This window comes from Mixophyes fleayi, chromosome 1, assembly GCF_038048845.1.
Source record: "Mixophyes fleayi isolate aMixFle1 chromosome 1, aMixFle1.hap1, whole genome shotgun sequence".
NCBI lineage: Eukaryota > Metazoa > Chordata > Amphibia > Anura > Limnodynastidae > Mixophyes > Mixophyes fleayi.
This window is the reverse complement of record NC_134402.1, coordinates 161,683,907-161,707,950: the sequence shown is the minus strand read 5'-3', so window position 1 is coordinate 161,707,950 and position 24,044 is coordinate 161,683,907. Positions and strand designations below refer to the sequence as shown.

Below are 24,044 nucleotides of genomic sequence, written 5' to 3'. Positions count from 1 at the left end.
TATCACAATCTTTGGTCATTTCAAACCACATGTCACAATATACAGTTGCGTATGCACCATATTTTTTTCACATGAGAAATCTCGCTGAATCAATAAGGCCTTCTTTAGGCAGTACATTGGCCATCTCTAGCGTATGCTTAGCACCCATGTTGAACAGTACCTTCTATGCGGAACACGGATACACCGCAATGCTCTGTTCCTTCCAGCAAACAATACCTTCTATGCGGAACACAGATGTACCACAATACTCTGTTCCTTCCAGCAAACAATTTCAACCTTGTTGCTATAAACACTCTAGAGATCTCTAATGCCCGGTGGACGTATTTCCATTAGCCGCGTCCACTCGCTTTTTCTCGCACCCGGCGAGGACCCCTAATACAGAAATATCACTGTGGGCCCCAAGGGCTATCAGCTCCTCGATACCCTGGCTCACCACAAAATCTGCTGAGTTTATTATCGCTGGGAGCGCAAGTTGATACAATCAACCTACCTTTCCAGTTAAATTCCTCCTAGCTGCTTCACCAATTCGCACTAACGGTTGTCGTGCGGTTAGATCGCACTGCCTACCAATACTAGTTATTAGCAAACCTTGCGATCTATTGGTAGCGCTTTGCAAAAATCCAGTTTTCGCATTCGGTATACCTGCCCTGTATACCGTCCTTCAGTTGGGCAACCCGCCTCGTCAGACAGCAACTGAGCACAATGAATAATAAACAGTGTATCTACGTTACAAAATCACACACTATACACCTTTTCTGCGCAGAAAATTAAAAGTTCCCAACAATAGTAATAATGTCTCAGAGGCTTTCACAAGTAATTATACTATGTATATCTAATAACTATCAAAACGATTGTTTAACCACGTGGCAATATTAGCGGAAGTTCACATACGCAAAGCAGGAAGTACACATACCCTATGCAATGCAATACACTTTAAAACGTAAAACGACAATAAAAAGAAACATTTTTTCTTTCTTGTCCCTAGATTCTAGTTAGCGTTCCTTCAGTTTACGCAACTGCGGACATTCGGCTTCGCAACACAAAATGGACAACAGGTTTTGAACACATTGCATTCTTTCCCATATGAGACGCGTCCGTCAATATCCACCCTTTGTTGAGCAACAGAAGTCCGCAAGCGTTGTGTACCTTCAGATAACGTAACCTCCTAAACTCACGAGCCCCCAAATTATTAAAGTAATTCTATCGTTTTCAAATAAGCATTGCCCAATCAATTGTATGTGTTTCCAAAGCACAAAGTGATTTATTTTAGCAAATGTAAATAGTCAACAATTCATTACATTATTATATTATGATACAGTACAGTACAGCCAATACCAAAAGATACATACATACCGCGCTCTTATTGCATGCATTCGCTGCGCATCCACGGGACCCAATGAACAGTATATCTGCTTAGAATACTGTGTCAGAGTTGACTGAGGGCCATGGGGAGTGCAGCTATGATTATATACAGTACAGTGTTACACAGTGAACAATAGAGATGACGTAGATTGTTTCTATAGGTCCAGACGTTGGGTGGGTCCAGGGTAAACAGGTCATAGGCTGATTCAATCTAAGGAATCCAAAGGTGGGGGTCGTCTCTCCAGGGGGTCTGCTCATTTCATAGCTAGCATCATACAAAGGGTTATTTCCTAATATCAATAACTAAAGTATGCAATGTGCGATCTCTTCGCCGACTGCACCGGACAGCTGCTGATGAATAGGGCTTTAATATGACACTAGGCATGATACCTTTCCTATAACCTGAACCTTGAATATCACTGAAGTGTACGTATAATCTATATATATATATATATATATATATATATATATATATATATATATATATATATATATACTACTAATAAACCAAATACTATCTGCTCATAAATCACAGTGTAACGGAACCAATATGAATATGAATTATATAAATAACTAAATGTTGTAATGCGAGTGTGTGCATGCGTATTTTACCGTGCGATCGCACCACGCGCTGTGTTAGGTGACGTACGGATCTGTGTTACGTGGCGTATGCATCGCAATCGCACAGCAAAACAATATTAAACCAATATACTTTCGTTCATCCAATTATACGACTTCGACAAACGATTCTACATGGTATGATGCCAGCCAAGTCTCATCATTAAACATAAAGGTATTTTTTAGAGCAAAATATGGAGAGGAAAAGAATAGCCACTGCACGGGATCTACAACCCCGTAGATTCAACAATATATATCAAAAACAAAATGCAGTGGACTATCAGATCCTCCAAAAAACGGAAATGCAACGTGAATTGATTAAAACAGATTTAATAAAACAATATTCCATCAATATTTAAAACATGGATATTTCTCAGTATGCATACAAGAACAAGTAGATCCCCATCTTGAGGGGGTGTCAAATAATAGGTGCACCTATATTAAATTGAATTCACGTCTGATGATTCCTATTCCCCTTGGACCATACTTGTTAGAAGCTCATATGATTAATGTCCATAAATACAGTTGGTAGCCAAATTGCAGATTTACCCGGGTCGGGGAGAGTCTTCAAACTAGTCAGTGAATCTGTATGATGTAACAGTACATATAGCCGCGACTAGCGGGTCCGCCGGCTTAAATATCACAATAGGACACTGACACACTTGCATATAGTGGAGAGCCGTTTGAAATGGTATAATTGTTATACAATCGGGAAGAACCTCTTTTGTATGAAGAGCATAAGTTCAGATATTGATATAAAGCCCGTCATAGGCTATTTGCTTACCCAAAATAGAGGTTTCCGTGAAGACACCTACTCTGGATTCTTCCATCTCCCGCAAGCGTACTTTGAGTGCCGGTTAATAGCTTCCTCCAAGAGTGGATATCATGAGCTTAGTTCCCATTCAGGGCAGTGGGCTGTTGAATCCTGTTTGGCCAATAAACGCTGATGTAAAGATAGGTGGGATAAAGTCTCCACTTTAGTGCAACAGATCTCCAGTGCTTGAGATTGGAGACTAATGGATGTAATCTCCCCGTAGAGTTCCGGTTAGAAATTCATGAGCTTCAAATTAAACAATCGCATACACTTGAGAATGACTCCAAATAATGAGGACACCCGTCTTTGGAGGAAGCTATTAACCGGCACTCAAAGTACGCTTGTGGGAGACGGAAGAATCCAGAGTAGGTGTCTTCACGGAAACCTCTATTTTGGGTAAGCAAATACCATATGATGGGCTTTATTTCAATATCTGAACTTATGCTCTTCATACAAAAGAGGTTCTTCCCGATTGTATAACAATTATACCATTTCAAACGGCTCTCCACTATATGCAAGTGTGTCAGTGTCCTATTGTGATATCTAAGCCGGCGGACCCGCTAGTCGCGGCTATATGTACTGTTACATCATACAGATTCACTGACTAGTTTGAAGACTCTCCCCGACCCGGGTATATCTGCAATTTGGCTACCAACTGTATTTATGGACATTAATCATATGAGCTTTTAACAAGTATGGTCCAAGGGGAATAGGAATCATCAGACGTGAATTCAATTTAATATAGGTGCACCTATTATTTGACACCCCCTCAAGATGGGGATCTACTTGTTCTTGTATGCATACTGAGAAAAATCCATGTTTTAAATATTGATGGAATTTTGTTTTATTAAACCTGTTTTAATCAATTCACATTGCATTTCCGTTTTTTGGAGGATCTGATAGTCCACTGCATTTTGTTTTTGAAGTCTCATCATTAACCATAATCCCTTGAAGTTTACACAAAATATACAGAGTACAAGAACAAGAACTTGTTTGCGTAAATATGCATCCACAAAGACACTCGCATTCTCAGTCAAACCCCCATTCCAGAGACTATTGGTTTTCCCGGGGGGTTATGTTCACACTTATATATCTTCGGTAAGATATATAAGGTGGGAATTTTTGGATTTTCAACACATAAATACTCATAATCTTGTTTAGATATAGTTCCCTCATTATATGCTGAGTTGATAAACTTTTTGTATATAGATGTATAATTGGCAGTGGGATTAAAGATGAGTCGCTGGTAACATAGTAACATAGTTGATGAGGTTCAAAAAAGACACCAGTCCATCAAGTTCAACCTATTTTGGATCTCCTGCGATCCCTCACTTATATTGGAAATTGATCCAGATTAAGCAACCGCCAATCTGTTTCCATTGTGAAAATCCCCCCAGACCCAATATTGCAGTCCTATTTTTACCCTATATCCACTATTATCCTTCATTTTAATTAACGGTCATATCCCTAGATACACTTTTCTGCAAAAAATTTGTTTAACCCTTTCTTAAACATATCTATTGAATCTGCCATCACAACCTTCCCTGGTAGCGAATACCATATATTGACTGCCCTTACTGTAAAGAACCCATTCCTTTGCTGGTTGTGAAATTTCCTCTGCTCTAACCTTAGGGGGTGACCACATGTCCTGTGTATAGTCCTTGGGGTAAAAAGTTCCCATGAAAGTTCTCTGTATTGACCCTTAATATATTTGTACATAGTAATCATATCTCCTCTTAGACGCCTCTTTTATAAAAATAAACATGACTAAACTGGCTAACCTTTCCTCATAACTTAATGACTCCATACCCTTTATCAATTTTGTTGCCCTTCACTGAACCCTTTATAGTTCCAAATTATATTTTTTATAGAGTGGTGCCCAGAACTGTACTGCATATTCAAGATGAGGTCTTACCAACGATTTATACAGTGGCAAAATTACACTGTCTTCCCTTTTCATGCATGCCAATAATGCCAGCTGCAGCTTGACATTGAGCACTATTGCTAAGTATACTGTCTACGAGCATTCCCAAATCCTTTTCCATTATAGACTCTCCTAAATTAATTCCATTTAATTTATAGATTACATTCCTGTTTTTGATCCCTAAATGCATAACCTTACATTTTTCTATGTTAAACCTCATTTTCCATTTGGCCGCCCAATCCTCCAGTTTATTTAAGTCCCTCGGTAGAGAAGCTACATCTTGCTCTGATTTTATTACCTTACAGTTTAGTGTCATCTGCAAAAATAGAAACTTTGCTCTCTAAACCGTCACCAAGGTCATTAATAAAATATATTAAAAAGGAGTGGCCCCAGCTTGGAACCTTGAGGTACTCCACTTAAAACTTTTGATCAATTTGAAAATGTTCCACTTATCACAACTTTCTGTTCCCTATTCTCCAAACAGTTTTTGATCCAAGTACAGATGTTGTTTCCTAGACTGAGTTCCCTTATTTTGTAAACCAACCTCTTGTGTGTAAATGTATCAAAGACCTTTGCAAAATCTAAGTAGACCACATCTACTGTGCTGCCCTGGTCTAAGTTCCTACTAACTTCCTCGTAGAAACTAATTAGATTAGTTTGACATGACATATCCCTCACAAATCCATGCTGATTCCCACTAATAATCTTACTGCGCACCAAGTAATCCTGAATGCTATCCCTTAATATACCCTCCAGTAGTTTCCCCACTATTGATGTCAGGCTTACAGGTCTATAATTCCCTGGTTGTGATCTAGTCCCCTTTTTAAACAATGGCACCACATCTGCTATTCGCTAATCCCTTGGTACTGAGCCTGATGAGATCTATGAAAATTAAGAATAGCGGTCTAGCTCTTTCTGAGTTTAGCTCCATAAGAACCCTTGGGTGTATGCCATCTGGACCTGGAGCTTTATTTATCTTAATACTCTTCAGTCGCCTTTGGACTTCTTCCTCTGTCAACCAAATATTAATTAATGGCACAGTTTCATTTCCATATTTATGTATTATTCCTACTATTTGTTCCTCTCTAGTAAATACTGAAGAAAAGAAAGTGTTTAATACCTCTGCTTTTTCCTTAGTATCATTTATCAATTCACTTCACACCTCACTTTATCTATTTAATCCTTTTGCCATTTATATACTTAAAAAACTTATTGGGGTTTGTCTTACTTTCTTTTGCAACTTGTTTTTCATTTTCTAATTTAGCCAATCTTATTTCCTTTTTGCATGTTTTATTACATTCCTTGTACCTAGGAAGCGACTCCTCAGACCCTTCAGACTTAAACAATTTAAATGCACGCTTCTTACTTTGCATTTCTTCCCTTACCTTTTTATTTAGCACCATTGGTTTAGACTTAATTATTTTACATTTATTTCCCATAGGAATGAACTTATATGTGTTTGTTTCCTACAACATTTTAAAGACAGCCCACTTTTCTTACGTATTTTTTCCTTCAAAAACTTTGTCCCAGTCTATACACTTTATAGACTCCTTTAGCATATTAAAATTTTACTTTCTAAAGTTTAAAGTCCTGGTGATCCCTTATACTGTTGCTTCTGGAAACTAATTTCAAATGAGACCATATTATGATCCTTATTTCCCAAGTGTCCCCTTACTTGAATATTTGATATTGTGTCTACATTATTTGTTATTACTAGGTCCAGTATAGCCTGGTTCCTAGTTGGTTCCTCTACTAATTAGGACATGTAATGGTCTTTTAGCATGCTCAGAGCCCTATTTCCCCTAGCTGTACCACAGGTCTCAGTACTCCAATCAATGTCTGGATAATTAAAAGTTGGTCTTCCTCACTCATACTAATATCTGGCGGTTTATAGCATATCTCTATCAGCAACTTCCCTGAACTTTTTCCTCCGCTGGATATTTCCATCCACAATATATTATCACCAATATTCTCGTAAATAACTTCCTGAATACTTGGTTTTAACTCAGGCTTAATGTAAAGACATACTCCTCCTCCCCATTTGTTTTTACCCTATCCCTCCTGACTAGAGTATAGCCTTCCAAGTTGACTGCCCATTCATGTGTATCATCCCACCAGGTCTCCGTAATACCTATAATATCATACTGCTCATTCATTGCTACTAATTCTAACTCCACCATTTTACCTGTTAGACTTCTTGCATTTTATTTATACGGTGCTACAGACACCTTGTGGCGCCCTATAAATAAAAATTAATATTAATAATAATAATAATAATAATTTGAAAGCATACACTTAAGTCTATTGCCTCCCTTAGGTATTTCATTTTGGTTTAAAAAGGGCCACTTCTTATCGGCTATGCTTCCCTTTCCCCTCTCTCCACCCCCTTGACTCTTGTTAAATTCCTCCTTACTACTCTCAATGTCTATCCCATAAATACTTGCTTGCCCCTCCCCCCGGAGCCTAGTTTCAAATCTCCTCCAACCTTCTAACCATCCTCTCCTCTAGCACAGCAGTCCCCTCCTCATTAAGGTGCAATCCATCTCGACATTAAAGATGGCAATTGACTGAGAAATCAGCCCAGTGCTCTAAGAATCCAAAACCCTCCTTCCTACACCAATCTTTTAGTTACACCTTAACCTCCCTAATCTCCCACTGCCTCCTTGGACTAGCACGTGGCATAGGTAGTATTTCCGAAAATATTACCTTGGATGTCCTTGCCTTAAGTTTGCGACCTATGTCCCTGAAATCATTCTTTAGGAGGGGTAAGTTCTTTATCTGTCACGGTTAATCACCCTAAGGGCAGTGTCTAGAGTCTCTGGACCTGAGTCATTAAGGAGAGTAAAGCATAAAAAATGAGTAACTTTGCACCTGGGCAAAACCATGTTGCATTGGAGGGGGAGGTAAATTTAAAATGTGGAGAGAGATTTACAGATGGGATAGGGTACGTCCTAGATCAACTTTAAATTTCAGTGTTAAAATAAAGCTATCAATTATCTGTGTGCTAGATGAATAAATAGCCAGTGTTTAACTTATCTGCAAATATATAAATTAATTTGTAACCCCTTGCATTGTAACATGGTTTGTTCACGAAGAGCATTTACTCCTTTTTTTTGCCTTACTTTCCTTAATGACTCAGGCCCTCTGTCTACTTTGACTCCTACTATAGGTTGTTTCCTCTTGTTCTAGTGTGGGATTGTTTCGATTTGTTCCTCTTCCCCCTTTGTGCCTTTTTGTATTTAGACCACCTTTTTCTATTTTGGGCGTACCTCGCCCTAAAAAATCCCTGAGCTGATAATATTGCTCCCATACATCTATGACACATATTGCAAGTCTCATTATGTGTACCATTGTACAACATCATTTAGGACCATGATCCCTGAGCTGTTTTGCAGTTCATCTGCAATTTTATTTTTCACTTTGCCTGTCTTGTTTTTAATATTTCGCTAGCCCTCTGTTATTATGAGGATACTTCATTTTAAATGTACCAATAAAATTCTAGTTTTATTATCTTTTTGACCACTATACCTATCCGTATATATCCTAAGTGCCCCTCGTAGACATCTTCTTTTCTCTTTTTTGCTTGGCCCTGAAAGATGCCCTTTCTAGTGCTCCTGTACTAGCTGCCCCCAACTAGCAAGTGTGCATCGTCTGTATGGTTTGTTTTGTTGTCAAGCATGTTCCATAGGAGTATTTTGGTGGTTTCCACTATTGGAAACTTGGTTTTTTTTGACAGCTACAGCACCTTTGGAAAATTGTTATTGTTTGGATCATTTACAGATAAGTATTACTGTTTTTTAATAAAATAATGTGGTGACAAAGAGGTCTGTGGTTGATGTAAAAAACAAATTGTGGCACTACAGGTCACAGTGGGCCTTGGGTGCCAGGGCATGCTGGCACTTGTGGTTCCACAACTCCCTAGGCAATCCACCCCCTTGCTGACCAGCATCATGGCATCATCATGGCAGAGGGACACCATGCTGCGGGTTCCCTGCTATGGTGCCACCAGCTTTGGCTGGCAAAGCCTACTTCTGGTCCTAGTAAAATTGGGGGAACCCACGCTTTTTTTCCACCCGATTTCGCTAGTACCAGCACTAGGCTGGCAGCACTAAGGTTCATCTGATTGGGGACCAGGGGGAAGAGGGGATGCTATTTTCTTTAACTCTTTGTTTGCTGGCAGCAGTATTGCCTCTGGGTCGCCAGCTGCCAGCACAAGTTTTTAGTTATTTTTGGAGGGAGGGGGGTAGTTTTAAGTGTTTTGTGCCCCCGGACTTGCTAGTATTGCTTTTTGAATGCCGACATTGTGACTGATGACATTTCTACAGTCGACAATCACAATGTCTACATTTTTCACCAGTAGATAGCATGGAATTGCCGGCATTTACCCTGTCTACATTTTCGTGTCCTCAAGATAAATGTCGTCACAACTACCACCGCATTTTGCTGGCTAACAACTTTAATACTCAAGCCGCTATGTGTAGACTTAAACTAGAAGAAAAGTCCATGTCTCTTTCATTGGCTGCTAGGCTATGCATGCCAATCAGACACCACTTCAAAGTTTACTTTTACTAATTTCAATTTGAGTATGAGCTACTTCATAGTGCTAACACTGACAGTATCATATCAAAAGCTTTCGCAGCCAAAAGCTCCTTTCTCCTCAATTGAATTTATATTCAGTCTATGATGTCAGTTACGTCTCCTCAGATTATTTATCACTCAGGTGAAGATCTCCAGTACTCAGCCAAGCATAATTCTTCTGTGTGTCCCCCATTGCTTTAAAATGTACTTGACTATCATTAAGTCTGAATTAACTAGAGATGAGCGGGCTCAGGTATCTGAAATCCGAGCCCACCTGAACGTTGCCGATTTGAGCCGGATCCGAGACAGATCCGGGTATTCCCGCCAATTGCACAACTGAAACCGAGGCTCTGAGTCATAATCCGGCTGTCGGATCTCGCGATACTCGTATTCTATAAATTCCCCGCTAGCCGCCGCCATCTTCACTCGGGCATTGATCAGGGTAGAGGGAGGTTGTGTTAGGTGGTCCTCTGTACTGCTATATCTCATGCTGTGGTGTGCTGTGCTGTTCAGTTCTGTGCTGTGCTGTTCTGTGTTCTGTTCTGCTCAGTCCAGTGGTGCTGTGTCCTGTGCTCTGTCCTTCTGAGTTCATTGGTGCTGCTGGGTCCTGTACTGTGTCCTTTTCAGTCCAGTGGTGCTGTGTCCTGTGCTCTGTCATTCTAAGGGCATTGTTATTTCCCCATTATTCCCAAGTTATAAAAAATTTTAAAAAAAGTTATAAAAAAAAAAATTATAAAAAAAAAAAAAAAAAATATCCAAAAACAATCCTGCAATATTACAAAATTCACAGATTCTGCAGTATAAGTCCATTGGTACTGCTATATTACAAAGTTCACTGATTCTGCAGTATAAGTCCATTGGTACTGCTATATTACAAAGTTCACTGATTCTGCAGTATAAGTCCAGTGGTACTGCAATATTACAAAGTTCACTGATACTGCAGTATAAGTCCAGTGGTACTGCAATATTACAAAGTTCACTGATTCTGCAGTATAAGTCCAGTGGTACTGCTATATTACAAAGTTCACTGATTAAGCAGTATAATTCCAGTGGTACTGCTATAATATAAAGTTCACTGATTCAGCAGTATATGTCCAGTGGTACTGCTATATTACAAAGTTCACTGATTCTGCAGTATAAGTCCATTGGTACTGCTATATTACAAAGTTCACTGATTCAGCAGTATAAGTCCAGTGGTACTGCTATATTACAAAGTTCACTGATTCAGCAGTATAAGTCCAGTGGTACTGCTATATTACAAAGTTCACTGATTCAGCAGTATAAGTCCAGTGGTACTGCTATATTACAAAGTTCACTGATTCTGCAGTATAAGTCCATTGGTACTGCTATATTACAAAGTTCACTGATTCTGCAGTATAATTCCAGTGGTACTGCTATATTACAAAGTTCACTGATTCAGCAGTATAATTCCAGTGGTACTGCTATATTACAAAGTTCACTGATTCAGCAGTATAAGTCCAGTGGTACTGCTATATTACATAGTTCACTGATTCAGCAGTATAAGTCCAGTGGTACTCTCCTGTGCCGCATATAATTTTTAAAGGCTTTGCCGAGTGTGTGTGGCTTAGGGGTACGCTCTCTTGTGCTACATATAATGGAAAAAAAAAATTGGAGGATAAAGTAGGGAAAGATCAAGACCCACTTCCTCCTAATGCTGAAGCTGCTGCCACTAGTCATGACATAGACGATGAAATGCCATCAACGTCGTCTGGCAAGCCAGATGCCCAATCTCCTAGTACAGGGCATGTAAAATCCAAAAAGCCCAAGTTCTCAAAAAGTAGCAAAAAGAGAAACTTAAAATCATCTGAGGAGAAACGTAAAGTTGGCAATATGCCATTTACGACACGTAGTGGCAAGGAACGGCTTAGGCCCTGGCCCGTGTTCATGACTAGTGGTCCAGCTTCACCCAATGATCTAAGCCCTCCTCCTCCCCCCCTACAAAAAATTTAAGAGAGTTATGCTGTCAGCAACAACAACAAAACAGCAAAGAACTCTGCCTTCTAAACAGATGACATCACAAATCCCCAAGGCGAGTCCAAGGGTGTTGGTGGTTGTGAAGCCTGACCTTCCCATCACTGTACGGGAAGAGGTGACTCCATCCAGCATTTGCAACACACCCTCTGCATATGTTGGAAGGATCACCCACAGTGTAGATCCAGATTTGGATAATCAAGGTGTTAATGTTGTACACCAGGAGGAGGCTATTGATGTAGCTGGCGCTGTGGAAGAACTTGATGATGAGGATGGTGATGTGGTTATTGTAAATGAGGCACCAGGGGGGGAAACAGCTGATGTCCATGGGATGAAAAAGCCCATCGTCATGCCTGGTCAGAAGACCAAAAAATGCACCTCTTCGGTCTGGAGTTATTTTTATCCAAATCCGGACAACCAATGTATGGCCATATGTAGCTTATGTAAAGCTCAAATAAGCAGGGGTAACGATCTTGCCCACCTAGGGACATCCTCCCTTATACATCACCTGAATAACCTTCATAGTTCAGTGGTTAGTTCAGGAACTGGGCCTAGGACCGTCATCAGTACAGGGACACCTAAATCCCTTGGTCCTGTTGAATACACACCACCAACACCCTCCTCGTCAACTTCCTCCACGATCTCCATCAGATTTAGTACTGCAGGCCATGTCACCAGCCAGACTGAGTCCTCTTCTATACGGGATTCATCCGAGGACTCCTGCAGCGGTACGCCTACTACTGCCACTGCTGCTGTTGCTGCTGTTAGTCGGTCATCTTCCCAGAGGGGAAGTCGTAAGACCGCTACGTCTTTCACAAAACAATTGACCGTCCAACAGTCGTTTGCCATGACCACAAAATACGATAGTAGTCACCCTATTGCAAAGCATATAACTGCGGCTGTAACTGCTATGTTGGTATTAGATGTGCGCCCGGTGTCCGCCATCAGTGGAGTGGGATTTAGAGGGTTGATGGAGGTATTGTGTCCCCGGTACCAAATCCCGTTGAGATTCCACTTCACTAGGCAGGCGATACCAAAGATGTACAGAGAAGTACGAGCAAGTGTCCTCAGTGCTCTGAAAAATGCGGTTGTACCCACTGTCCACTTAACCACGGACATGTGGACAAGTGGTTCTGGGCAAACGAAGGACTTTATGACTGTGACAGCCCACTGGGTAGATGCATCCCCTTCCGCAGCAACAGCAGCAGCTGCCTCAGTAGCAGCATCTACACAACGTCTGCTCGTGCCAAGGCAAGCAACATTGTGTATTACAGGCTTTAATAAGAGGCACAACGCTGACAACCTATTAGAGAAAATGAGGGAAAATATTTTGCACTGGCTTACCCCACTTAGACTGTCCTGGGGATTTGTGGTGTCAGACAACGCCAGTAACATTGTGCGGGCATTGCATATGGGCAATTTCCAGCACGTCCCATGTTTTACCCACACCGTTAATTTGGTGGTGCAGCATTACCTCAAGAGTGACAGGGGTGTGCAGGAGATGCTTGCGGTGGCCCGCAAAATTGCTGGACACTTTCAGCATTCAGCCAGTACCTACCGCAGGCTAGAGGCACATCAAAAAAGCCTGAACCTGCCCTGCCATCACCTCAAACAAGATGTTGTGACGCGCTGGAACTCCACCCTCTATATGCTGCAGAAGATGGAGGAGCAGCAAAAGGCCATTCAGGCCTACACCGCCACCTACGACATAGGCAAAGGAGTGGGGATGCGCCTGAGTCAAGCGCAGTGGAGACTGATTTCCGTGTTGTGCAAGGTTCTCCAGCCATTTGAACTTGCCACACGAGAAGTCAGTTCCGACACTGCCAGCTTGAGTCAGGTGATTCCCCTGATCAGGCTGTTGCAGAAGCAGCTGGAGAAAGTGAGGGAGGAGCTGGTAAACCATTGCGATTCCACCAAGCATGTAGCTCTTGTGGATGAAGCCCTTCGTACGCTTTGCCAGGATCCGAGGGTGGTCACTATTTTAAAGTCAGAGGAATACATTCTGGCCACCGTTCTCGATCCTCGGTTTAAAGCGTATGTTTTGTCTCTGTTTCCGGCGGACACAAGTCTGCAGCGGTGCAGAGACCTGCTGGTCAGGAGATTGTCCTCTGAAGAGGACCGTGACATGCCAACAGCTCCACCCTCATTTTCTTCCACATCTGTGGCTGCTCAGTTTTCCTAAAAGAGCCGCTGGCAGGGATGCTGATAACATCTGGTCTGGACTGAAGGACCTGCCAACCATTGCAGACATGTCTACTGTTGCTGCATTGGATGCTGTCACAATAGAAAAAATGGTGGAGGATTATTTTGCTGACACCATCCAAATAGACATGTCAGACAGTCCATATCGTTACTGGCAGGAAAAAAAGGCAGTTTGGAAGCCCCCTGTGCAGTGGAATTCAGACCATTTGAAGGCGGAGGTATTGTGGCCCTGGTACCAAATTGTGTACCGGGACCACTGCACTATGCAGTCCAGAAAGCTACCTCGGTGAAACGTTTTGGACTAAAAACAATATTGTGAGGTGTGAGGTGTTCAGAATAGACTGGGAATTAGTGGAAATGATTGTTATTGAATGTTATTGAGGTTAATAATAGCGTAGGAGTGAAAATAAACCAAAAAACTTGTTTTTAACACTTTTTATGTTTTTTTCAAAATAAATCCGAATCCAAAACCTTAAATCCGAACCAAAACCTTTCGTCAGGTGTTTTGCGAAACAAATCCGAACCCAAAACCTAATGCAAATCAGAATCCAAAACACAAAACATGAGACACCAAATGTGCCCGTTGCACATCCCTAGAATTAACTAGGACAGCTCTACCCTTGATCTTTCTCCAGTTCACAAGTCACTTGATGTAAACATGACAAGGCAATCTGCTACTATTCTTATAAAATGTGTTTGGAGGATTCCTTAATAAGGAGATTATCTAAATAGGTGAACAGCTGAATTTCCCTTCCCTTACCTGGGCTATGATGACTACAAACATATTGAAGATACACTTGGTAATGTTGAACACAGTAGAGGAAAGAAAAAGAAATGATCTTATGGGGCACTCATATGGACAGAATATTAGTATTCTTGATAATCAAATTCTGTTAAATACATCTTTATTATTTTTTTATTAAAATTCTCTAATAGCGTAATATAAAAAGTGCATTGAGGATCAAACATGAATTGAAAATGCAACTGATAAAATAGACAATGTTAGTTGTCTAGCCGCGCTACTGCTTCAATTAACTGCTGAACATGTTCTTGTTATCATGTATACATTTCATAAGATTTATTACATTAGCTAATTAAATTCACTTGATTATCCTCGGGTCAAAAATGTTGGCCTCCATCAACCACTGTTGCTCCTATAACTAATATCACAAGGCTTCTCTTAGGGGAAAGTGTCAATCAAGAGGAAATTTTAATAGCTTTATCCACTTCCTGTTAAAGCCTTGAGCCTGTAAAATACTATGGATACCAGAAAAATCCTCTGATTCATAAAGGGGCTACCCCTGGAAAATATAATCCAAATTATTCAGCACCTGGATGGAGTATACCTCCTTACATTCGCTAAAGTGGTATTATAATTCCTCTAGAAGGAGTAAGTAGGTTTATCATACCGTACATGGTTTTAATTGACTAGATCACATATTCCCCTAAGAATAGCGTGTGCTGCCACTCCTAGCCACAGTATCCATCGTATTTTACAGGCTCAAGGCTTTAACAGGAAGTGGATAAAGCTATTAAAATTTCCTCTTGATTGACATTGTCCCCTAAGTATGTAGGGAGAGAAGCCTTGTGATATTAGTTATAGGAACAACAGTGGCTGATGGAGGCCAACATTTTTGACCCGAGGATAATCAAGTAAATTTAATTAACTAATGTAATAAATCTAATGAAATGTATACATGATAACAAGAACATGTTCAGCAGTTAATTGAAGCAGTAGCGCAGCTAGACAACTAACATTGTCTATTTTATCAGTTCAATTTTCAATTCATGTTTGATCCACAATGTACTTTTTATATTTCGCTATTAGAGAGTTCTAATAAATAAATAATAAAGATGTATTTAACTGAATTTGATTATCAAGAATACTATTATTCTGTCCATCTGAGTGCCCCATAAGAACATTTCTTTTTCTTTCCTCTACTGTGTTCTACAATAATTTAATGATTGGATGCACCTGTCCTCAAAGTGTATATCTAATACTATAAAAGCTAGATTATTATATACATTTGAGAGGAAGCGTATGGATTACCTGGTGTGGTCTTCTCCTCCCCTTTCTTTGTAAATAGACACTTGGTAATGTTGCCAGACCAAATGCCCTGTACTTTTTGTGCTTGCCTACAACAAAAAACCTGAGGTATCTCTGAGGACTTGTGAGGATAGACAAGTAGAATAGTTATTGATATAAAGTTTTTATGGACTCCAATGTGATATTATTGACTTGCAGTAACATGTTTAGAACGCTCAGGTCTAAGATTGCCCTTAACGCCCTCAAAATCTTCAAGATCTATACTTCCTCCCTTGGGGCTCTCATCTCCTCGTTCAGTCTTCAGTATCACCTATATGCTGATGATATTCAACTCTACATCTTTTTTCCTGATCTTTCCTCCTCTCTCCTCTTTCGTGTAACTGACTGCCTCTCAGCCATCTCCTCCTGGATGTCCTCACGCTTTCTTAAAATTAACATCGCCAAAACTGAACTCATTGTCTTTTCCCCACCCAGGCTCCCTTCCCACCATGACCTCTCTATCGTTGTTAACAACTCCACTATCTCCTCTGTCACCCAACTCCGCTGCCTGGGAGTCACTCTTGACTCCTCTCTCTCTTTTGCCCCCCCCACATTCAATCCCTCACCCAAGCCTGTTGCTTCCAACTCCGTAACATTGCCCGCATCCATCCCTTCCTCTCTCAAGATGCCACCAAAACTATCATCCACGCTCTCATCATCTCCCGCATTGACTACTGCAACCTCCTCCTTACTGGCCTCCCCTGCTCCCACCTCGCCCCCTCCGCTCTATACTCAATGCGGCCGTAAGACTAATATTCCTCTTACGCCGCTCCTCCTCTGCCTCCCCTCTCTGTCTTGCCTTACACTGGCTCCCCTTCCCCAACAGAATCCTTTTCAAACTCCTTACCACCACCACTTACAAGGTTCTCTCCCAGGCTACTGCCCCTTATATCTCTAACCTCCTCTCCCATTCACACTCCCGCCCGCCCCCTGCGCTCGGCCAATGATCGCTGCCTCCCCTCCACTCTGATCACCTCTTCCCACTCTAGAATCCAAGACTTCTCCCGCGCTGCCCCCCTTCACTGGAACGACCTCCCTCGCTCCATCCGTCTCTCACCCAACCTATGCTCCTTCAAGCGGGCACTTAAAACTCACCTGTTCCTTAAGGCCTACCAACCATCCACTTAACCTCTCATCTCTTCTGTTTCTCCCCTGGCCCCCTTTTTCTCTCCCCTTTGTTTCACTGTCTCCCTTCTGTGCCTGATTTTGTTTACCCTCCCTTAGGATGTAAGCTCGTATGAGCAGGGCCCCTCTTCCCTCCTGTCTCCATACCTGTTCTTCCGCTCCGTCTCTACTGTATTTGCCTGCCCCGAGTTTCTGAAGTATTGGTACTTTGAGTTTATTGTTCTCCACTGTTTTACCCTGTATAGTCTACTGTTCGCACCATGTACGGCGCTGCAGAAACCTTGTGGCGCCTAACAAATAAACGATAATAATAATAATAGCTGAGAATCCTGTCAAGAGCAATCTTCATCAAGTCTTCATTTGACATATAACCTTATCTCTCTCTGAAAAATGTATGCTGCTTTCATTCAATAGTTTCATTGATTTTGCTCTAATTACTACAACATGAGCGTCCCTTTTTCCTATGTTTCTTGTGTTTAGATTATTCTATTTCAGGTGTGGATGGTTAGAATAAAGGAGCATTTGCATTTGGACTTTCAGCAGAATTTGTTGTATATGTGTACAGAAATTGCTCACTGATTGAATTCAGTATATATGGATAATTACTAGTGTGGCAAGGAAAAAAGATATTGAGCGTTCAAGCAAAGTCAAAATTCAATCCAGAGGTTAGGGCTGGCAGAATATGAGCAAAACCAACAATCCAAGCCAAGGTCAAGATCCAAGAAATCCAGCGAATTATATAGACAAGTACACACTAGCAGAGATAATCTACAACCAGCAAACAAAATGAAAAAAAGGAATATTTTTAAAGCACAAGTATCCAATAGCAGCAGCCTAATTGAATGATTAACTGCTGTGTCTAAGATGCAATGACTAGACATATTAAACAGCTGTGATGAAACTGTGATCACCAAGGAAACAATCTGAATCCACATTACAGATGCGACTGAGGCTCATAAGAGCTGCACGGACTGATGACACAGTCCTGATCATCCACATTTCTTGATCTTGAAGATTTTGAGGGCATTAAGGGCAATCTTAGACCTGAGCATCCTAAACATGTTACTGCAAGTGAAAAATATCACATGTACTTGTCTATCCTCACAAGTCCTCAGAGATGCCTCAGGTTTTTTGTTGTAGGCAAGCACAAAAAGTACAGGGCATTTGGTCTGGCAACATTACCAAGTGTATCTTCAATATGTTTGTAGTCATCATAGCCCAGGTAAGGGAAGGGAAATTCAGCTGTTCGCCTATTTAGATAATCTCCTTATTAAGGAATCCTCCAAAAACATTTTGTAAGAATAGTAGCAGATTGCCTTGTCATGTTTACACCAAGTAACTTGTGAACTGGAGAAAGATCAAGGGTAGAGCTGTCCTAGTTAATTCAGACTTAATGATAGTCAAGTACATTTTAAAGCAATGGGGGACACACAGAAGAATTATGCTTGCCTGTGTGGTAAATAATCTGAGGAGACGTAACTGACATCATAGACTGAATATAAATTATCTTCACACAGAATGTAAATTTACCAAGATAAATCTTCTACCTGGTACTATAGAACAGGATTTCCTAAAATAAATGTAACATCCCCTTTCCTAGGATAAAGTCGTGTATGAGTATGAGTGTGTGTGGGTGTGTTTCGGTTCCTGGCCCACTAGTTTATGTTTATTCTCGGTGCGCACTCTGTAGCTAGCTTTAGAAACATCTTGCATGTTTATTTCTAGAGTTGTTCCCCAGGTTAGTTTCTTTTTTTAGTAAGTTTGCATAATGAGTACACATTTAAAACAGTTACCGACTCACAGGCAAACTAAACAACAGATTAACCTTTAGCTTATTATATAATAACACACAGTTCTTAATATTCTAAATACTAGCTTCAAAGGTACCTCTGCATCTTAACATTATTCTAGCAAACGGTTCACACTAAACAGTAACTCAGTTCTGAAACAAGGGATATAGCATTAATCTTCGGAACTTCCCCCTTTGTCCCTGGCTAACTAAACTAATATGTATATTTTGCTCAGTCTTTCTAGTAAAACAGGAAGTATAATAAAACTAAAGGGTACTTATCAATATATTGCTTCAGGTCCAGTTTCAAGTAATCTCTTCAGGATCAGAGTACAGGAATTTAAAGTGGTGTAAGAGATGTCTTATCTCTTGCTTGTCAGCTTTAATAATGTAGCTTGTCTTGATTCTGGCAATCTGATTTATTTTTCCCACTCTGTTGGTTACATATCAGCCTACTGCTGTATATATTGCTCTGTTCAGTCTCCTCTTGTCTCTCTTTTCTCCATTCCAACCTCTCACTTCTGCCTCTTGTCTGTTCTCTTGCTTGTCACTTTCTTCCCGACCTTCTCATTTCCAGCCTCCTTTTTCTCTGGCCCCCTTTTTCCAGGCTAACCGCTACACTTTAACTGCCAGTTTCCAGTCGTTCCTCTCACCTGTCACTATTCCCTCGCTCCCTAGGTCTCAGTGATGTCACTGTGAGCAGAGCTTCATCATTCCCTAACATTAGTGCGCATGTGCGGACCATCATGGCACTACATAAATAAATCATATACACCTCAACCAGTGAGCCCATCTAAGTGAATAGCAATTCTAGCTACACTCTGGCTTTACACAGTTACTGTTGAGTGCAGGGCATACTGTTCCTGTAAGGACTGTATTTTTCTTAAATAGCATCAACATATTGCTTTACATGGGATGTGCAATCATTCAAATCAGTCCCTGCCACAGAGGAGCTTTCAGTCTAAATTATTGACCACACAAACACTAACATTAACCTACAAATATGTATGAAACCCAAAACATGGGAAAGCATACAAATGCTTAGGCAGTAATGCTACCCACTGTGTTTCCAGATATCCTTATATGCAGCACAAAGCAAAATAGCTACTAATAGTTGGGTTACACACTGAAGAACATTTAATCTGTAGGTTATAAATAGAATCGAAAACACTGTAGCTCTAATTGTATGCAAGCATTTATTAACAGTATCTGTATGCTATGAAATCAAGTGTATTCTATGGAAAACCATGTCCAAAATCATAGTTCTAGAAGGAGATAAGTAACAACTTTAGACCACTATCAATGGAACCTTAAATTCTTTCCACTAGAATACATGCAATAAAAATTACATACAAAAATAAAATAAATAATAATCAAACCAACCTCATATAAAGAAACTTTGTTGATGTTTTCCTGTTCGGTTGAATTCAAAGCAGCAATACCAATATCCCTATGATACAAGAAACATTTAGGGCTTATTCGCATATTTGCACTTTTTGTTTGCTATTCATAGACAGGTTAAATCCAGAAGTAGTTTGATTGTTTTTATGAAGTGAAAGGACAGGGGCAGATATGGATTTCTCTAAGTAAAGAAAAATTATATAGGTATGGGATTTCATTTTTTGAAATCATTGTCCTTAGGGTTTGATATATTTGTTTTCAAAACAAAGCCCTATATCTTAGAGTACACTTACAAGTGATCCCTTTCTTTCCTCACACTGCCCTTGGTATTCCCCTCCTCATTAAAATGTCTATCAGTGCTCCTCCCAGTGACTGTAGAGAAGGCACTTGATGTACTTGATTAACGCTGAACAACAGTAATTATTCACTTTTCTTTTGGTATTCTGAAAGACTTTCATTATAATTGACCTTATAACTACATTTTTTAAATCCTGGTGATATTACCACCTAGACCACAACATTTCTTTACCCACCTCTTGCTGTGCTCCTGTCTCTGTTGCTCAGTAATAACTTATTGCAAAAGAACCCAAGGCCGAGATGAGTCTCCTGTGATCATGCCTGCAATCTCTGTAGTGTCTAACTGATAGCGTAAGAGGAATAGGTATGGGAGTGGACCAGAATGACGGCCATGGTAACCTGGCACTTTACATTTGTTTATATCTGTCTACTTATTTTGACATTTTAAATGTCGACATTGCAACTCTGTACACATTTTAAATGTCGACATTCTGACTACATCCCTAATAAATAGCCCCCAAATACTTGTATGGCATGTTATAGTTGCTATTTGAAAATGTCTGCTAATACACATGCCTTGATAAATATTTCACCGACAGGCTTCTTCAGGGATAACGATAATGGTCCATGATCTCACTATGGAGTTTATAAAAGGTGCCCTTCTTAGTGATAGGTTCACTTCTCATGTTTCCTATTGGTTCTCGTGGTTGTAAACAAAGTCAATCATACAATAGTGCTGAGAGATTAACTTTGTGGGCGGTAGGCTGTATAAGTGCCATTCATTGGTCCTGAGGTGTGATTGATGGTCTCAGCGGCCAATAGTAAGTTGCAAGCAATGGAACCACATATGATGTGTTTAATAATAATATAGCGAAAAAGTATACAAATGTATACATGACGCCATCGGAAGTTTGGCTTTGTCCGCTTCCATCAGACCTAATATAAAGCATGAGAAACCAATCATCAAGTATTTACTTATGTATACATTTTGGCTATGTTATTATTAAACACCTGAAGAAGCCTGTCGGTGAAACGCGTTGGTTACACGCTTGATTACTCACACTTCCAGATCGTGCCGTTTATACCGCTACGAGGAAGGATCTTTTTACCTAAGCCGCATGCGCAGTTGGACCAAATCGCGTCCGCGACCTCTCCGCTTCATACGATACTACTCATCGCTCTATTATCATCTACGCTGCTGGACACAGCTGAGACTCTGAAAAAAGGACCCAGACATCATCCCTATTAAGGGTAAGTCCTATACCTTTGCACCACGAACTTGCACTCCTGGATTGACCGCATCCGCTCCACTGGATTATTATTGGATGCCCAGGGAAACTCAGTGCCGTATATCGAATCTACCTTTCCTAAGGATATACAGAGACTTTATCCCTATGGACATTGAGCACCCTATTAGTGTCATATTGGAGTGACAGGTGGTTAGCCTTCTGTTTGGTTGTGTTCCAGTTCATTATTTCGAATGGTCCATGATTTTACATATCATCCTTACTAAATGCTAGGATTTATTTTTTCTCAATATTTATTTTTATTTGTATATGATTAGACCTATAGCAAGGTACCTGCTATATTCTCTGAGAAGTGTTTGAGCAATAAATACCGATTGTATTGAACTGTTATCTCTCTGATACGTTTTCTAATAAGACCATTCGTTACCTTATCTAAGGTTTCCTATGTTGAGCTTTATGCTCGCTGATGTATGCTCATCTTTCTACACTACACAGCACCTTCAGCACCCTCACTTACCCTTTTTGCGCCATAGGGGACCACCCTTTCTATTTATCAAGTTACTATCAAGGGTTGGGACTGCCCTTTTGCTCTGTGTCCCCCCGGCACCAATATCCATTTACATAGCCAATAGGAAGCGCGGTAGCCCACCCCCCATATTTTGTTACTGCAAACTAGACTTGCATCTAGAAATCCAGAGAGGCATGACAATCTGAAGAGGTGCACTGAGCAAAAGTGTAAACCACATGAAAGTCAGATTTCCTACCACGATAGAACCACCGCTTGTTTCATTGAAGATTGTTTTTATTTTTCTTAGTTGTGTAAGGGATTATAATTTTGATGAAAGATTATTTTTTGTAAATACATTTGCATGGCATATTATCACAGTTTTAGAAACATCCTACGTATAGGTCAATGATAGGCAATAGGCGGCCAGGCAATCCTTCACCTGCACCCCAAAGATCTGTGCATCTGTTCTTATTTTTGACATAAAGCAGAGATTAAGATTGAACAAGTAAGTGCAGCCATCTTCCACATGTCCTCTGCAACATGCAGGGAAGTCAAACAGCACACCAGAGGAGGAGGGATTCCAGTAATCTGCTATTAATAAAATGTATTTAAATTAATGATTTAACTAGTGTAATTAGGTTACTAAATAAGCCAGTGAGTGGAGAAATGTGAGGAGTTCTGAATGGCATGTGGGGTCATGTGGAGAGGTGTAAGTGGCATGTGGGGTCATGCGGAGAGGTGTAAGTGGCATGTGGGGTCATGTGGAGAGGTGTAAGTGGCATGTGGAGAGGTCTGAGCGGCATGTGGGGACATGTGGAGAGGTGTAAGGGGCATGTGGGGTCATGTAGAGTGGTGTAAATGGCATGTGGAGAGGTGTGAGTGGATGTGAAGTCATGTGGAGAGATGTAAATTGCATGTGGAGAGGTGTAAGTGGCATGTGGAGAGGTCTGATTGGAATGTGGGGATTTTTGCAGTACATTTGGGGTCTGAGTTCATATGGGCCATTTTTTGGCAAGTGGGAGATCTGAGTGGCATGCGGGAGCCTTTTTGGAGGAGATATGTGAGTGTGCCAAAGTAGTTTTGGTGCTGCTTTTCCATTACTGAAATGAAGGCTAATATGTGGCCCATTGCTATTATAGGGGCTACAGCTCTTTCAATATTTTCCTTGTTGCCAGAAGATTGAACACCCTAAGCTAGAATACAGGTGGCAGAATAGCAGTAATAATTGTGCAATAAATGGTGAAATACAAGTACCATACAGACCCTTATAATTATACTGTAAATCGTGTAGCCAGCTAGGTGGAGGAAAAGCAAGATTAGAAGACTCGTAGCTAGATATATTTGTGCTAGATGGCTACTAAGCAGAGTTTTTCAGTATTGTGGAATGACGGTTAGGTAAGCAATGTTCCTTTATTTTATGTTGGAGCTGGAAAGCAACAAGAAAAGCGCAAACATTTGACAGAAAGCTGAAGATTCAAGTTTGCTATGGTTGGGTAAAAGGAGGTTGAAAGATAGCTGAGAAGTGTAAAATTACACTTGATGAAAAGTGATATTTGATGGAAAAACATTTTCCATCAGCACTGTCAATTTAATTAACTACATTCTTATTCCATTATGTTTACATACCTTCTGTTGTCATGTCTAGGTTGGGTGAGCCATCTGTCATAATTTGTTTGTAAAAGGAACCATCTATATATGCACAGCAAACATTAAACAAGTTAGTCAAAACAAGAGATTTAAAATCATGTATGTGTTGGCAAATTATATAAAAAAATATGTTGTCTCTTTGGGGTAAATGTATCAAGCTGTGCGTTTCAGGCGGGTTTGAAAAGTGGAGTTGTTGCCTATAGCAATCAATCTGACACTAGTTATCATTTATTTAGTAAATTCTACCATAGCTAGAATCTGATTGATTGCCATAAGCAACATCTCCACTTTTCAAAGTGGAGATGTTGCTGCCTGAAATGCATCAAACTGTCGGAAACTCACAGCTTGATGCATTTACCCAATGGTGTGTATCCAATAATGTGTAGCAGAAAATATATGGAATATATTCCACACTTAGGACTTCTGTTGAGGTCACTGTTAAACTCTAGAAAAA

At 40.4% G+C, this 24,044-nt stretch overlaps 1 protein-coding gene across 2 annotated transcripts in view; it reads right to left on the bottom strand.

Annotated features, from left to right (window-relative positions):
• The window catches only part of LOC142144141 (N-acylethanolamine-hydrolyzing acid amidase-like), a 100,735-nt gene that overhangs the window by 20,103 nt on the left and 56,588 nt on the right, over positions 1-24,044 (bottom strand). For both annotated transcript variants that reach the window (XM_075202634.1, XM_075202644.1), the window contains exons 7-8: positions 23,570-23,632; positions 19,874-19,940 (exon numbers count right to left, since the gene is read on the bottom strand). In XM_075202634.1, the coding sequence (XP_075058735.1) occupies positions 19,874-19,940; positions 23,570-23,632 (130 nt within the window). The remainder of the gene's footprint in view (positions 1-19,873; positions 19,941-23,569; positions 23,633-24,044) is intronic.